This window comes from Salvelinus namaycush, chromosome 37 (assembly GCF_016432855.1).
Source record: "Salvelinus namaycush isolate Seneca chromosome 37, SaNama_1.0, whole genome shotgun sequence".
Taxonomy (NCBI): domain Eukaryota; kingdom Metazoa; phylum Chordata; class Actinopteri; order Salmoniformes; family Salmonidae; genus Salvelinus; species Salvelinus namaycush.
Window position 1 is genome coordinate 29,608,236 of NC_052343.1, and position 15,946 is coordinate 29,624,181.

A 15,946-nucleotide genomic window follows, 5' to 3' on the forward strand; every position below is an offset into this window, starting at 1 on the left:
AGTGCCATCTGAGCCATCCGTCTCCCCAGTGCCATCTGAGCCATCCGTCTCCCCAGCGCCATCTGAGCCATCCGTCTCCACAGCGCCGTCTGAGCCATCCGTCTCCACAGCGCCATCTGAGCCATCCGTCTCCCCAGCGCCATCTGAGCCATCCATCTCCCCAGCGCCGTCTGAGCCATCCGTCTGTCCCGAGCCATTAGAGCCGCCCGTCTGCCCCGAGCCGTCAGAGCCGTTAGTCAGTCAGGAGCCGCTAGAGCCATTCGTCAGTCAGGATCTGCCAGAGCCGCCAACCAGACAGGATCTGCCAGAGCCGCCAACCAGACAGGATCTGCCAGAGCCGCCAACCAGACAGGATCTGCCAGAGCCGCCAACCAGACAGGATCTGCCAGAGCCGCCAACCAGACAGGATCTGCCAGAGCCGCCAACCAGACAGGATCTGCCAGAGCCGCCCGCCAGCCATGAGCGTCCAGAGCCGTCAGCTAGCCATGAGCGTCCAGAGCCGTCAGCCAGTCATGAGCTGCCCCTCAGCCCAGAGCTGCCATTTATCCAGAACTGCCCCTCAGTCCAGAGCTGTCTCTCTGTCCGGAGCTGCCCTTCAGTCCGGAGTTGCCCCTCTATCCTGAGCTACCTCTCTGTCCTGAGCTATCTCTCTGTCCTGAGCTACCTTATCCCGGTGCTGCCCCTTGTCCCGGTGCTGCCCCTTATCTTAAGGTTACCATTTAAATTAAGTGGGTGTAATATGAGGGTGGTCATTCTAAGTGGGAGACGTAAGCTGGGATTGACTATGGTGGGGTGGGGACCTCGCCCAGAGCCTGAGCCACCACCGTGGTCAGACGCCCACCCAGACCCTCCCCTAGACTTTTGGTGGTGCGTTCGGAGTACGCACCTTGAGGGGGGGGTTATGTCACGTTCCTGACCGGTTTTCTGTTATTTTGTATGTGTTTGACGGTCAGGGCGTGAGTTTGGGTGGGTAGTCTATGTTATGTGTTTCTATGTTTGTTAAAGGGTGACCTGATATGGTTCTCAATTAGAGGCAGGTGGTTTTCATTTCCTCTGATTGAGAGCCATATTAAGGTAGGTGTTTTCACATTGATTGGTGTGGGTGGTTGTCTCCTGTGTCTGTGTCTATGTTGCGCCACACGGGACTGTTTCGGTTTGTTTGTCCGTTCGTTCGTTTTGTGTAGTCATTTTTCCTGTTCGTGCGTTCTTCGTTTCATGTAAGTTCTTACGTCCAGGTCTGTCTACATCGGTTTTGTTATTTTGTTTATATTCAAGTATAGTTCGTTTTTTGTCTTGTTAAATAAATATAATGTCAAACTACCACGCTGCATATTGGTCATCTGATCCGTCTCGCCTCTCCTCGTCCGAGGAGGAGGAAGAGCTAGAGAACCGTTACAAGGCCACGGTTCTGACACTTGACACAACCATGGATGTAGGAGGCTGTGCTGGAATGGCCACTGTAGTGAATGTGTATCATAGATGAATGTTCAGCATAGCTAATGGCCAAATGAGGGTCAGAGGTCAGTTTATTTATCTATGATCCATGTGAAACCTAGACACACACACACACACACACACACACACACACACACACACACACACACACACACACACACACACACACACACACACACACACACACACACACACACACACACACACACACACACACACACACACACACACAAACAAACAGTGTCCTTGTCCATGCACCCATTATTTTAGAGGTTCATGAGGATGAAGGCTGTGTGTGTGTGGGACTGGCCAGCCCCCCTCTGGAATTCTGAGGATTTAGTATTTTTCGAACAACTAAAACAGCTTGTTCCTGCAATCTAGAGCCATAATCATTATGCCTAATACTATGTACCAAAAAAAAGAAGTGAAAAAAGAAGGCTATCTAAGCATACCTCTTTACCTGTTCAAATGTCATTTTAATGAATGATGCACATTGATTCTATGACAAATGTTATGCCTTAGTAGTTTAGTACAACTGCCCCACTGTTACTGTATATACAGCGCATTCAGAAAGTATTCAGACCCCATCCCTTTTTCCACATTTTGTTACGTTAAAGTCTTATTTTAAAAATATTGAAATAAATAAAAATCCTCATCAACCTACACACAATACCCCATATTGACAAAGCGAAAACAGTTTTTTAGAACGTTTTTTTTATCCTCTTTCCATTGATCATCCTTGAGATGCTTTTACAACTTGATTGGAGTCCACCTGTGGTAAATTCAATTGATTGGACATGATTTGGAAAGGCACACACCTGTCTATATAAAGTCCCACAGTTGACAGTGCATGTCAGACTAAAAACAAGCCATGAGGTCGAAGGAATTGTCCGTAGCGCTCCGAAACAGGATTGTGTCGAGGCACAGATCTGGGGAAGTTTACCAAAAAATGTCTGCAGCATTGAAGGTCCCCAAGAACACAGTGGCCTCCATCATTCTTAACCACCAAGACTCTTCCTAGAGCTGGCCGCCCGGCCAAACTGAGCAATCGGGGGAGAAAGGCCTTGGTCAGGGAGGTGACCAAGAACCCGATGGTGACTCTGACAGAGCTCCAGAGTTCCTCTGTAGAGATGGGAGAACCTTCCAGAAGGACAACCATCTCTGCAGCACTCCACTAATCAGGCCTTTATGGTAGAGTGGCCAGACGGAAGCCACTCCTGAGTAAAAGGCACATAAATTTGAGTTTGCCAAAAGGCAGCTAAAGACTCTCAGACCATGAGAAACAAGATTTTCTGGTCTGATGAAACCACGATTGAACTCTTTAGCCTGAATGCCAAGCGTCACATCTGGCGGTGAAGCATGGTGGTGGCAGCATCATGCTGTGGGGATGTTTTTCAGCAGACTGGGGTGAAGGTTCACCTTCCAACAGCACAACGACCTGGACAACGATTTACAAACATACCTCCTGCGAGTTCTGCCCATCACTGGCAGCTAAAATCAAATCAAATGCTGTGCATGTAACTCAACACTCTCTCTCCTCCTCAACTGACGATACTGTCTGCATGCACAAGAGTATCTAGCGACCTGCCTAGCATATCTTTGCTCGGTGGCGCACCTAGGAAGAAACCACTTACTAAGGAGAAAAGGGAGGGGGGTTGAGGGGGTACTTTTTGCCTGGTCCAGTTAGTCTTCCCCTCGGCAAAATACCGCTGACAGATCTTTTTATAAGAAATTATGATAAAATGTGTGCTTAAAAATGAAGTGTAGTAATTCATTTAAAAATGTATAATGTTAAACAAAATAAACATACACACACACACACACACACAAATTCAATGCTGTTGTCAGGATTCACCTAGCGGTCATGATTTGGGGCTGTACAAATGTTTGATGTATTAGAATAATTGATTATGCTTATGTTATATTAATAGAAGGGGAGGGGTTATAAGACCCCTCCCTCCTTACATTTATAGGGTCCTAGACTACAGATTAACAATATATATATTCATTATATGGTTTTAGAATTGTTCCACAGTTGTTTTCTCATTCACTCACTCAATGTGTGACTGAGACAGAACTCTGCAGGGGAGTGTGGGAGATTAGAGACTACTCAGACATTCCACAGTAAATCTACTTTGGGGAGGGGACATTTATTGCCTAGCTTTTAGATAAACACTGAACCTCTGTTTGTACAGCTATGGATGCAGGGTTTTGGTCTCAGGAGTAAAAAGGTAATGACGTAGTCAGTTTCATCACTAAGGCGGGACTTTGGTTTAATAAAACAACTTGAGACCTTTTGTTTGGGGCAGAACTTACTCAGAAACATGCGTGCTATGTTCCTGTTTGTCAACTTCTGTCTGAAATTGCATTAATAAAGGTTTTTGAACCAATGATTGACAAAGAAGAACGTAAGGAACGAACCCTAACACTCTCTCTCTCTGTCTTATGTCAAAAGCCTTTCACATCCTCAATTCTATATTTCATGAGACTATTAAAACTCCAGCAATGTCGCCTTACTGATTTATTAATGGAGAAGCATCACAGGGGAGTCTGCTCTAGTTTTCTGAAACTGGCCCCAGTGAGTTGTAACGAGTGTGAACACCAGGGGAAGAGCTTTCAACCATGCCAGAATCTACATGACACCACATAGTTGGTCACATTCAGTCTGGAGATCTTGTTCAACTGCAGCATTCACAGATAGGTTAGGTGATATGTTCATATTGACACCGTAGTATTTGATCATTAACTGAAGTCCCTTTTTCTAACATACTCTTTCTCTCTTCTCTTTTCTCTCTCTCTCTCTTCCCCCCCCACTCCCCCCCCCCCTCTCTCCCTTTCCTCTCTCTCTCTCTCCCTTTCCTCTCTCTCTCTCTCTTTCCTCTCTCTCTCTCTCTCTCTCTCTCTCTCTCTCTCTCTCTCTTACTCTCTCTCTCTCTCTCTCTCTCTACCCCCCTCTCTCTCTCTCCCCCCCTCTCTCCCTCTCTCTCCCTTTCTCCCCTCTCTCTCCCTTTCTTCCCTCTCTCTCTCTCTCTCTCTCTCTCTCTCTCTCTCTCTCTCTCTCTCTCTATCAGTGCACAGTGTGGGACTGGGACTCCAATGGGAAGCACGACTATATTGGTGAATATCAGGCCACATTCAAAGAGATGAGAGGGGCAATGGATGGGAGACAGGTAGGCTGTACAGGTGTTGTGTGAGTTTATAAGTGGGGTTGGCTGTTTTTTTCAGATAGTGTTGGTTGTTTTTCTTTTAGGTAGCGAGGGCATCAATCAGGTTTGTAAAATGATCATTTCTAGATGCCTGTCACGGAGTTCTACATCACCGGCCTTCTAGGCTTCACTGAACTGTCCAATTACGCACTCCTGGTTACCATTTTCCCTGATTAGTAATTGTATATATGTGCCCTCTGTTCCCCATTGTCCTGGTCGATTATTGTTACCATGTCTGTTGGTCCTGTGAGTACCTGTGTTTTGGCGTTCTGTGTGTTTTATGCAATTGTTATTACGGGTCCTGTGCAGTGTAATTACTGGTCTCGTCCTTTGTATTTCTTAGAGGTTTAACCTCGTTCTTTTGTTTGGGTTAAATCCCTGTGTGTTGGTATACGTGTTTGTTTTGGGCTTCGTCCCCGTGCCTGTCATGGCATGTTGTGTAATTTGGGTGGAGTATTAAAACCCCTTATAACGTATTCCTGCGCTTGTCTCCAATCATATATACAATGTGACAACGCATCCATATCTTTTCATTATCATCATGCTTGTAGCATCTGGAATTTGTCGAATTAGAAAAAGAAAAAAGTCACAAAAGTCACAAACAATTTTTGGGGTGTACATCTACCTAGTCATTTTACTAGCCCATCTGGAAACATGGTCATTATCATATACCGAAGACTTCTCAGACTGTAGGAATCACACTCTGATATGGTTCTGTACTCACTGCAATGTATGTCTCTCCAGATGATATGTCAGAGCAGAGAGAAAGTGGGTTAGAGAGGCAGAGCTCATGTGGGTTAGAGAGGCAGAGCTCATGTGGGTTAGAGAGGCAGAGCTCATGTGGGTTAGAGAGGCAGAGCTCATGTGGGTTGCCGACTGGAGATTTGTTTTCATCCAACTCCTCTGAAGGTTTATCTAGCGTCCTCTCTCTGGGGGATGTGACCAGAGGGTAGTGTCCTCTCTCTGGGGGATGTGACCAGAGGGTAGTGTCCTCTCTCTGGGGGATGTGACCAGAGGGTAGTGTCCTCTCTCTGGGGGATGTGACCAGAGGGTAGTGTCCTCTCTCTGGGGGATGTGACCAGAGGGTAGCGTCCTCTCTCTGGGGGATGTGACCAGAGGGTAGTGTCCTCTCTCTGGGGGATGTGACCAGAGGGTAGTGTCCTCTCTCTGGGGGATGTGACCAGAGGGTAGTGTCCTCTCTCTGGGGGATGTGACCAGAGGGTAGCGTCCTCTCTCTGGGGGATGTGACCAGAGGGTAGCGTCCTCTCTCTGGGGGATGTGACCAGAGGGTAGCGTCCTCTCTCTGGGGGATGTGACCAGAGGGTAGTGTCCTCTCTCTGGGGGATGTGACCAGAGGGTAGTGTCCTCTCTCTGGGGGATGTGACCAGAGGGTAGCGTCCTCTCTCTGGGGGATGTGACCAGAGGGTAGCGTCCTCTCTCTGGGGGATGTGACCAGAGGGTAGCGTCCTCTCTCTGGGGGATGTGACCAGAGGGTAGCGTCCTCTCTCTGGGGGATGTGACCAGAGGGTAGCGTCCTCTCTCTGGGGGATGTGACCAGAGGGTAGCGTCCTCTCTCTGGGGGATGTGACCAGAGGGTAGCGTCCTCTCTCTGGGGGATGTGACCAGAGGGTAGCGTCCTCTCTCTGGGGGATGTGACCAGAGGGTAGCTTCCTCTCTCTGGGGGATGTGACCAGAGGGTAGTGTCCTCTCTCTGGGGGATGTGACCAGAGGGTAGCGTCCTCTCTCTGGGGGATGTGACCAGAGGGTAGTGTCCTCTCTCTGGGGGATGTGACCAGAGGGTAGTGTCCTCTCTCTGGGGGATGTGACCAGAGGGTAGTGTCCTCTCTCTGGGGGATGTGACCAGAGGGTAGCGTCCTCTCTCTGGGGGATGTGACCAGAGGGTAGCGTCCTCTCTCTGGGGGATGTGACCAGAGGGTAGCGTCCTCTCTCTGGGGGATGTGACCAGAGGGTAGCGTCCTCTCTCTGGGGGATGTGACCAGAGGGTAGCGTCCTCTCTCTGGGGGATGTGACCAGAGGGTAGCGTCCTCTCTCTGGGGGATGTGACCAGAGGGTAGTGTCCTCTCTCTGGGGGATGTGACCAGAGGGTAGCGTCCTCTCTCTGGCGGATGTGACCAGAGGGTAGTGTCCTCTCTCTGGGGGATGTGACCAGAGGGTAGTGTCCTCTCTCTGGGGGACGTGACCAAGTGCAGTGGAATGGGGCCATTTGGGGCTCAGGACATTTTTCTCCCCCGGGGGAGATACTTACTTCTCTCATTGGGTGCTGAGGATATTTCTGCGCTCCACAGGGAAGAGTAGGACAGAAGCCTTCAGGAAAAACCAAACAAATGACAATGGATCTCTCTCAGCCAGGAGCCTCCCCATCATCCGGTAGCCACCGTCTCCTCTTTCTCTCTCTCTGTGCCAGTGTAATTCAGAAATCAGCACTCTCTCCTTCACTGTATGGAGGACAAGAGTGTGTGAGAGTGAAAGTTCTGTCCTGCCTGGTGTGTTTGGGAAAGAATCCTTGCCGTTTCCTTCCAGCTCAGAATGCTTGGTAATGGATCCTTTGAGCCATGGTTAGTGCTATTCGGCATCCTTGGGACATCCCTACCCGAACCTTAACCCCTACCTTCACCCTAACCTTAACCATAACCCTTACCTTAACTCCTACCCTCACCCTAACCTTAACCATAACCCTTACCTTAACACCTACCCGAACCTTAACCATAACCCTTACCTTAACCCCTACCCTCACCCTAACCTTAACCATAACCCTTACCTTAACCCCTACCCTCACCCTAACCTTAACCATAACCCTTACCTTAACCCCTACCCTCACCCTAACCTTAACCATAACCCTTACCTTAACCCCTACCCTCACCTTAACCATAACCCTTACCTTAACCCCTACCCTCACCCTAACCTTAACCATAACCCTTGCCTTAACCGTTTCAAATTTCTACTTCAATGGGGTGACATCATAGTTGGGACATCCCAAGGAAACCGTTAAAACTTTTCAGTTGAACCATGACTCTCAGTGATGTTTGATTTCAATTGAAGGCACTTTGATAAAGACAGATTTATTTTTTACTCTTTTAATAGAGATCAGCCTTCATCACCACTTAAAGAGACAGTTTGAGGAGACTGTTTTAAGACATTTTAAGTTTTATGTTTGGTATTTACGAGTTCTGCATAATGCCTTTTGGTTTAAGCCATGCTCTAGTGTTTTCTTTTTAAAGGCATTTACCTAATGTCCAGAGTTTTGCAAACCGAACAGCTTCCCTTGGAACAAGAACAAGAAAGAATGCATTTAATTAGTCAACGTTCATGGTGAGGATGACAGGTGACGACCCGTACGGCCGTGCAACACTGGACGGCTCTCCTTCATCACGCCGACCGGCCCAGGCAGACAGCTGTGTCTTCATTAGCACACAAAAGGAGCTCCAGGCTAAGGCGTCTAGGCTAATTACATTACAATGTCGCTCACTTCGTAGTCTGAATAAACCCTACGGTGCTCGGGCCTCAAACGCAGCAAGCTTTTAAAGGCCGGTCACACCACTAATTGGCTCCGTCATGGAATTGAAGAAGACTGCAGGACCTGCTGGCATTAAACGCGTTACAGTAAGGTCCATTTCATTAGACTCCAATGCCACATATGCTGTAGGATACACAAGGGTTGCTGACTCCTACTGAAATTGGGGATTTGGCTAATGGAGATATCTAGTTTTTTTACCCATTATCTGACAATCATTCATGGAGCTACAACTAGTTGGGTATCCACTTTTACAATAATGGTTATATAATCGGTTTTGTAAGCTAAAGTGAATGACTGAGAACAGCACGGACAGACTGTCCCTGAGACGATTAGGTGACTGATGTTTTGTTTTTCTCTCCCATGACCCTTAGAGGAAAAGTTGCGGATTTTAACACAGGAGTTGTTTTCTGTTTTTGAGCAGCAGATTGAAATGACTGGGCTAATCTGTACAGTCATGAACGGATAACACTCCCCTCATTAATGACGAACAAACGATCCAGAAACCGAACCTCGTCAGGCTGTTGCTTGGATTTGCTAATTATTCTCCCTAACACGCTCCACAGTACCATTTCCTTGCCACTTCTCATTGCTGTGGATCATATTGTTTTCTTTCACTCCATTGTCTGGCCTCCACTACCATCGTTCCATGTTATCCAATGGGACGATATAGTCTATCAATTCTGTCTTTTTTTAATGATGCTTTTAATCTCTGTTTAGCACAGTCAGTCTCCCTCCACCAAGTCACATACTGTAGGGATGATACTGTACTTATCGTGTTAATAGTGTTTTTTATATTTGATCAACGCCAGGTCCAATGGGAGTGTATAAACCCCAAGTATCAGATCAAGAAGAAGAATTACAAGAACTCTGGTATCGTCATTCTCAATCAGTGCAAGGTGATTCACGACTCGCTCTCATTCACACACTCATTCCATCCTTCCTCCGCCCACCACTTTCTCTAACCTGATGTCTAAGTCTCATTGGCAGACGGTTCCAGAACATTTATCATCCTGTTGCTGTTATGGATGTGAAGGACGGTTGTGATCAGATGGAATCTGACTAATATGACATTTCTTCCATCTGCTGAACCCACAGATGGCCTTATAATTTGTGTCATTTTGGGGACAACTATGTCTGCATGGAGACACTGTGGAATAGCTAATGTTGTTTTTAAATGCAGACATATTCCTATTAAATAAGTGCTGGCCTTTCTCAGTGTCTTTATTGGCAGATTGCTACTTACCAAGATGATCTATTATATTGAGAAGATAGTCGAGTGACCGCTCCAACAAAGGAAATAAACTCAGCAAAAAAAGAAATGTCCCTTTTTCAGGACTCTGTCTTTCAAAGGTAATTAGTAAAAATCCAAATAACTTCACAGATCTTCATTGTAAAGGGTTTAAACACGGTTTCCCATGCTTGTTCAATGAACCAGAAACAATTAATGAACATGCACCTGTGGAATGGTCGTTGAGACACTAACAGCTTACAGAAGGTAGGCAATTAAGGTCACAGTTATGAAAACTTAGGACACTAAAGAGGCCTTTCTACTGTCTCTGAAAAACATAAAAAGAAAGATGTCCAGGGTCCCTGCTCATCTGCGTGAACGTGCCTTAGGGATGCTGCAAGGAGGCATGAGGACTGCAGATGTGGCCAGGGCAATAAATTGCAATGTCTATACTGTGAGACGCCTAAGACAGCGCTACAGGGAGACAGGACGGACAGCTGATCGTCCTCGCAGTGGCAGACCACGTGTAACAACACCTTCACAGGATCGGTACATCCGAACATCACACCTGTCACATGAGTTGACGCTTGAGAGACGAAGCAGGAACGAGGAGTAAAACATTTTATAAATAACGGACATGGAACGAGACAGGAACAGCGTCATAAAACTAATACTAAGGACAAAAAACAATACAATGCAGCAGCGGGGAACAGAGCTGGGGAACTGACAAATATAGGGGAGGAAAAGAACAGGTGATAACTGAGTCCAGGTGAGTCCAATAACGCTGATGCGCCTGACAAGGGAAGGCAGGTGTGCGTGATGGATAGCAGGAGTGCGTGATGCAGGGCAACCTGGCGCCCTCAAGCGCCAGGGGGAGGGAAGAGCAGGAGCAGACGTGACAGTACCCCCCCTCCCCCCCCTCTTGGGGTGAACCGGCTGAGACATGGGCGCTGGGCAAGCCGGTTGGGGCATGGAATCCCGACAAACCGGCAGGAGCGTAAGAGCCTGGTGACCCGGCTGAGGAATGGAAGCCCGAGGATCCGGCTGAGGCAAGACGCCTGTCGATCCCGCTGCAGAGAGGGAGCCCAAAGATCCGGTGGAGTGTGACGTGGGATGGGAAGCCGCCCAGCCAACTGAGGCAAGGAAACCTCCCGAGCCAGCCAGGGCGTGAAAGCCCGACGGGCTGGCTTAGGCACCCCCAGTTCCATCAGCAGCGGAATCCACCCCGACGTCACCAACAAAACAAAAACAAAAACTCCTGGACCGGCTGGGCGAACAAGAACTGATGATCCGTCTGAGGCCCGACGTGGGATGGGTGCCTTCCGAGCCAACTGGCGCAAGGAAACCTCTCGAGCCAGCTAGGGCGTGGAAGCACGACAAGCTGGCTAGGCACCCCCGGTTCCATCGGTGGCGACTCAGAGCCGATGCCACCATACCAACCGGAACGCCAGTACTCCCCGATGCTTCGTATGTTGGCTGCTGCATTCTGTCACATGAGTTGACGCTGGAGAGACGAAGCAGGTACGGGGAGTAAAACAGTTAATAAATAACAGACATGGAATGAGACAGGAACAGCGTCAGAAAACTAATACTAAGGATAAAAAACAATACAATGCAGCAGCGGGGAACAGAGCTGGGGAACTGACAAATATAGGAGAGGAAATGAACAGGTGATAAGTGAGTCCAGGTGAGTCCAATAACGCTGATGCGCGTGACAAGGGAAGGCAGGTGTGTGTGATGGATGGCAGGAGTGCGTGATGCAGGGCAACCTGGCGCCCTCAAGCGCCAGGGGGAGGAAAGAGCGGGAGCAGACGTGACAACACCTGCGGGACAGGTACAGGATGGCAACAACAATAGGCTGAGAGAGGCTGGACTGAGGGCTTGTAGGCCTGTTGTAAGGCAGGTCCTCACCAGACATCACCGGCAACAACGTCGCCTATGGGCACAAACCCACCTTCGCTGGACCAGACAGAACTGGCAAAAAGTGCTCTTCACTGAGCGTTACACCGAGGCCTGTACTCTGGAGCGGGATCAATTTGGAGGTGGAGGGTCCGTAGTGGTCTTGGAGGATGTGTTACAGCATCATCGGACTGAGCTTGTTGTCATCCCTCCAGCATGACAATGCCACCAGCCATACTGCTCGTTCTGTGCGTGATTTCCTGTAAGACAGGAATGTCAGTGTTATGCCATGGCCAGTGAAGAGCCCGGATCTCAATCCCATTGAGCACGTCTGGGACCTGCTGGATCGGAGGGTGAGGGCTAGGGCCATTCCCCCCAGAAATGTCCGGGAACTTGCAGGTGCCTTGGTGGAAGAGTGGGGTAACATCTCACAGCAAGAACTGGCAAATCTGGTGCAGACCATGAGGAGGAGATGCAGTGCAGGACTTAATGCAGCTGGTGGCCACACCAGATACTGACTGTTACTTTTGATTTTGACCCCCCCCCCTTTGTTCAGGGACACATTATTCAATTTCTGTTAGTCACATGTCTGTGGAACTTGTTCAGTTTATGTTTCAGTTGTTGAATCTTGTTATGTTTAAACAAATATTTGCACATGTTAAGTTTGCTGAAAATAAACGCAGCTGACAGTGAGAGGACGTTTCTTTTTTTGCTGAGTTTAGATGTTCTCAAAGATGGGAGGCAGGTGGGAGGAGCCGAGATAAAGTGGGACCATTCTAGCTAATGAGAGGGCAGATACGTGTGTGAACAACAGGCACAACTAAGTCATATTTCTTAAAGTTGCCGGAATGCCACGTTCATCCACTTATATAATTTGTAACAGCCTAAACATTATTTAACTTCTGTTAGATTAAATAAGCCTCACGTAATTTGACAAGCTCTCATAGACCAAAAAAAGGCTTATCTCACGTAGATAGATTTTGTTGCCGGAGTAAATCCCCACTTTGCATCTTCCTCTCTGATATTTCCCAACACTGGCCAACATGTGACACCAGTTGTAACAGAGACATAATGGACAACACACACAGCCAGCTGCTTTCTCAAAGCTAATGGCTAACATGCTGAACTAGCTGCTTTGTAATAGGCTGGAATAAGGGATAAGATGCTCCTAAGTGGTCAGTTACTGTGTCCGTCATGTCATCCCCAAGTGATTGGTGCCAATTCTCACTGTGGATAGCTGAGGTCCCCCGCCCTCAACTGCTGTCTCCCATCCACAGATCATCAAGATGCACTCCTTCCTGGATTACATCATGGGAGGCTGTCAGATCCAGTTTACAGTGAGTTCACACTGACACTCACACTAACATGCATGACTCACACATTCACACACAGGATGCCAAAATCTATTCAAATACACACAATAATGCATATGACATTTAAAAAATGGCACTTCCCTCATTATTCTCTTTTTAGTTGGGTGACGTATATGTGACAGACTGGGTTTTAACCAGGGTCATCTGTGTGCCACAAGTTAGCCTGCCGAACTTAAGCCTAGGCATTAGCTTAGGGAGCTTACATAAATAATCCTCTTTTGTTCTGATAGTTAGAATGGTTCATTTTCACCACCTGGGAAGCAAACCTCTGCCATTAGCTGCAGCTTTTCAAGAATCCCTTTCTCCAAGCTGTGAACACGTGGGTTCTAATTATCTGTTGTTCTTCTGGCTAAGTGATGCCCTCTGCCCCCTGCCTGTAAATAGTGTTTGTGTGAAACTACATCTCAAGGGAGGTCTTATTGAGGTACATTTAATTGACCAGGAAGTGTTTGCTCTTATGACACACTAACTTTTCCTTTTATTCCTACCACCTAAAAGGCGACCGTGGTTGATGTTGACATTTAAATGGGCTCCATACTTCCTTCAGATCCCTTGGCGAGAGTGTTAGGCTCTCTCTCTGTGCCAGGCTGAACAACAGATGAGAAACGTTCTGCCTCTAACCGTTTCTAACGAGGAACAATGTATCCATAGATCACAGACGTGAGAGAAAGAATCAAAGAGATGACTGACTTTAAATGAGGAGAAAAAGAATAAGAGATGACAAAAGAGAGAGGGGGGGGAACAAGCCCACCAGAGTAGAAGAGGATAGCAGAGCAGACAGAGTGGGATGGTATATGTGTCAGAGTGAGTGAGAGGTGTAAAGGGAAGGTGGGATGGTGTATGTGTCAGAGTGAGTGAGAGGTGTAAAGGGAAGGTGGGATGGTGTATGTGTCAGAGTGAGTGAGAGGTGTAAAGGGAAGGTGGGATGGTATATGTGTCAGCATGAGGGAGAGGTGTAAAGGGAAAGTGGGATGGTGTATGTGTCAGAGTGAGAGGTGTAAAGGAAAGTTGGGATGGTATATGTGTCAGTGAGTGAGAGGTGTAAAGGAAAGTTGGGATGGTATATGTGTCAGTGAGTGAGAGATGTAAAGGAAAGTTGGGATGGTGTATGTGTCAGAGTGAGAGGTGTTAAAGGGAAGTTGGGATGGTGTATGTGTCAGCATGAGGGAGAGGTGTAAAGGGAAGTTGGGATGGTGTATGTGTCAGCATGAGGGAGAGGTGTAAAGGGAAGGTGGGATGGTGTATGTGTCAGAGTGAGAGTGAGAGGTGTAAAGGGAAGGTGCATACATTTGAGGTAATTGGAGTCAAACTCCCCTTTGATTGCCACTTGTCTTCCCAGGTAGCTATTGATTTCACCGCCTCGAACGGGGATCCTCACAACAGCTGCTCCCTACACTACATCCACCCATACCAGCCTAACGAGTACCTCAAAGCTCTGGTCGCTGTAGGGGAGATCTGCCAGGATTACGACAGGTGAGGCCAATCACACTCAGCCATTCGTTAACAGGTATTATGTAAAATGTTGTGCAATGACTGTTGCTCGTGACTTCAATGTTGATTCCTCCTCTCCTGAAAAAATTACTTTTCAAAGTTTGTGTGTGAAAGTTTCCTCTAGTTGTCCAGTGACTCAGAGGTTATGTAAATGAGAAGTCATTCAGAGCCCATGGTAGTCCTGGGTCGCCAGCAGAATGGACTTGTTTATGGGCATCTGTTTCAGATAACAATCCCTGGCTCAGAATCAAGTGTGCCATCGCTTAAATTCTAATCACTCTTGTTCTCTGTCCCTGCATGCATTTCAATCCAGTGACAAAATGTTCCCAGCGTTTGGCTTCGGAGCTCAGATTCCGCCCGACTTCAAGGTAATTTCCAACCATATTTTTCATAGAGTTGGTCTATGGCTCAGCCTCAGCAGGGTGTCGTAATCACTCCTGTGACAAGATGAGACGAGGTGAGACTCTGGCTCTGCTCTCCTGCTTCTGTAGTGATTATGAAAGCCCCGCTGGCCTCCGCTCTGCTCTGTTCTGTCACACAGAATGGGCCTGTCCAGCCCAGGGTTCTTTACTGCTGGATTGACTTTCTGAGTCACTAAACTGTGCCCAGCAGGAAATAGTTGACATTCTGCCTGGGTGACTGGTGCTACCGCTGGCTGACACATGATGCTGCCTCTGGTCCAGAGAGGAGGGGAGGGGGGTACCATGGCTCACAATTATGCTAATTATCCAACCCACAAAAATGCATCAATTGACTTTTAAATTTGATTGTGTGATTGATTGCTTCTGGCCAACTCTGTGTTAGTGTGTTAGTGTGCGTGCGCATGCGTGCGTGCGTGTGCGTGTGCGTGTGTGTGTTCCTTTGTCTCACTGTTCCATGATGATCAATAGTCCATCTTTTTCATCTTCCTCCAGGTTTCTCACGATTTTGCAGTGAATTTTAATGAGGAAAACCCAGAATGTGCAGGTAGGTGCTTCGCCTCAAACAGATTAGAGGTTCACCCTGCCTTTGAAATCAGACTGTCAAAATGCTTTATTTCAAATGCTCATCACCAGCTCTGGGGTGGGTGGTTACCTTAAATTGGCAAAATTGGGGTCAATTTCCCCTTGCACTGAATAACTATTAAATATTAAAAGCACAAATCTACCTTTAATAACATATTAACCAGATAATAAAACTACATATATTTAATAACACATTAACCAGATAATAAAACCACATATCTTTAATAACACATTAACCAGATAATAAAACCACATATCTTTAATAACACATTAACCAGATAATAAAACCACCTATCTTTAATAACACATTAACCAGATAATAAAACCACATTTATCACGTTCTCTCTTCATGCCGGCCCAAACACTTTGTTGGGATGCATCAATAAAAAGTTTTAACAGTGAGTCTACAGTCATTCAGAATCGTAACGGCTTAAGGAAAATGTTGAACAGCCAAAGGTGACCTGCATAAAGTCCCACAGACAGGCCTAGATGAAGCTGCTGTCATCGCACACCACAGGGGATCAACGTACGTAAATCAACCTGGTGGCAGCCAGCCTTCCTTTCTTGACATTAAAGTTGACTGTTAATGTTAAATACCCTGACTGCCCCACAGGGACATCATGTCTGGAGGAGAGAGGCCAGGTCTGTACTGTAGTCAGATAATTAGCCCCGAGGGGGAGAACTACTGCACTGACACTGGGGTGGGTAACGGTTAGAGAGCCGAGCCAACAACCGCAGCGTTTGCTGTGAACACC

General features: G+C 47.4%; 1 protein-coding gene across 1 annotated transcript in view; it reads left to right on the forward strand.

Moving 5' to 3' along the window:
* The window catches only part of LOC120031346 (copine-4), a 50,785-nt gene that overhangs the window by 22,295 nt on the left and 12,544 nt on the right, over positions 1–15,946 (forward strand). Inside the window, exons 6-11 of the mRNA XM_038977056.1 lie at positions 4,527–4,625; positions 9,006–9,092; positions 12,601–12,660; positions 14,036–14,169; positions 14,501–14,555; positions 15,102–15,153. Of these exons, the coding sequence (XP_038832984.1) occupies positions 4,527–4,625; positions 9,006–9,092; positions 12,601–12,660; positions 14,036–14,169; positions 14,501–14,555; positions 15,102–15,153 (487 nt within the window). The remainder of the gene's footprint in view (positions 1–4,526; positions 4,626–9,005; positions 9,093–12,600; positions 12,661–14,035; positions 14,170–14,500; positions 14,556–15,101; positions 15,154–15,946) is intronic.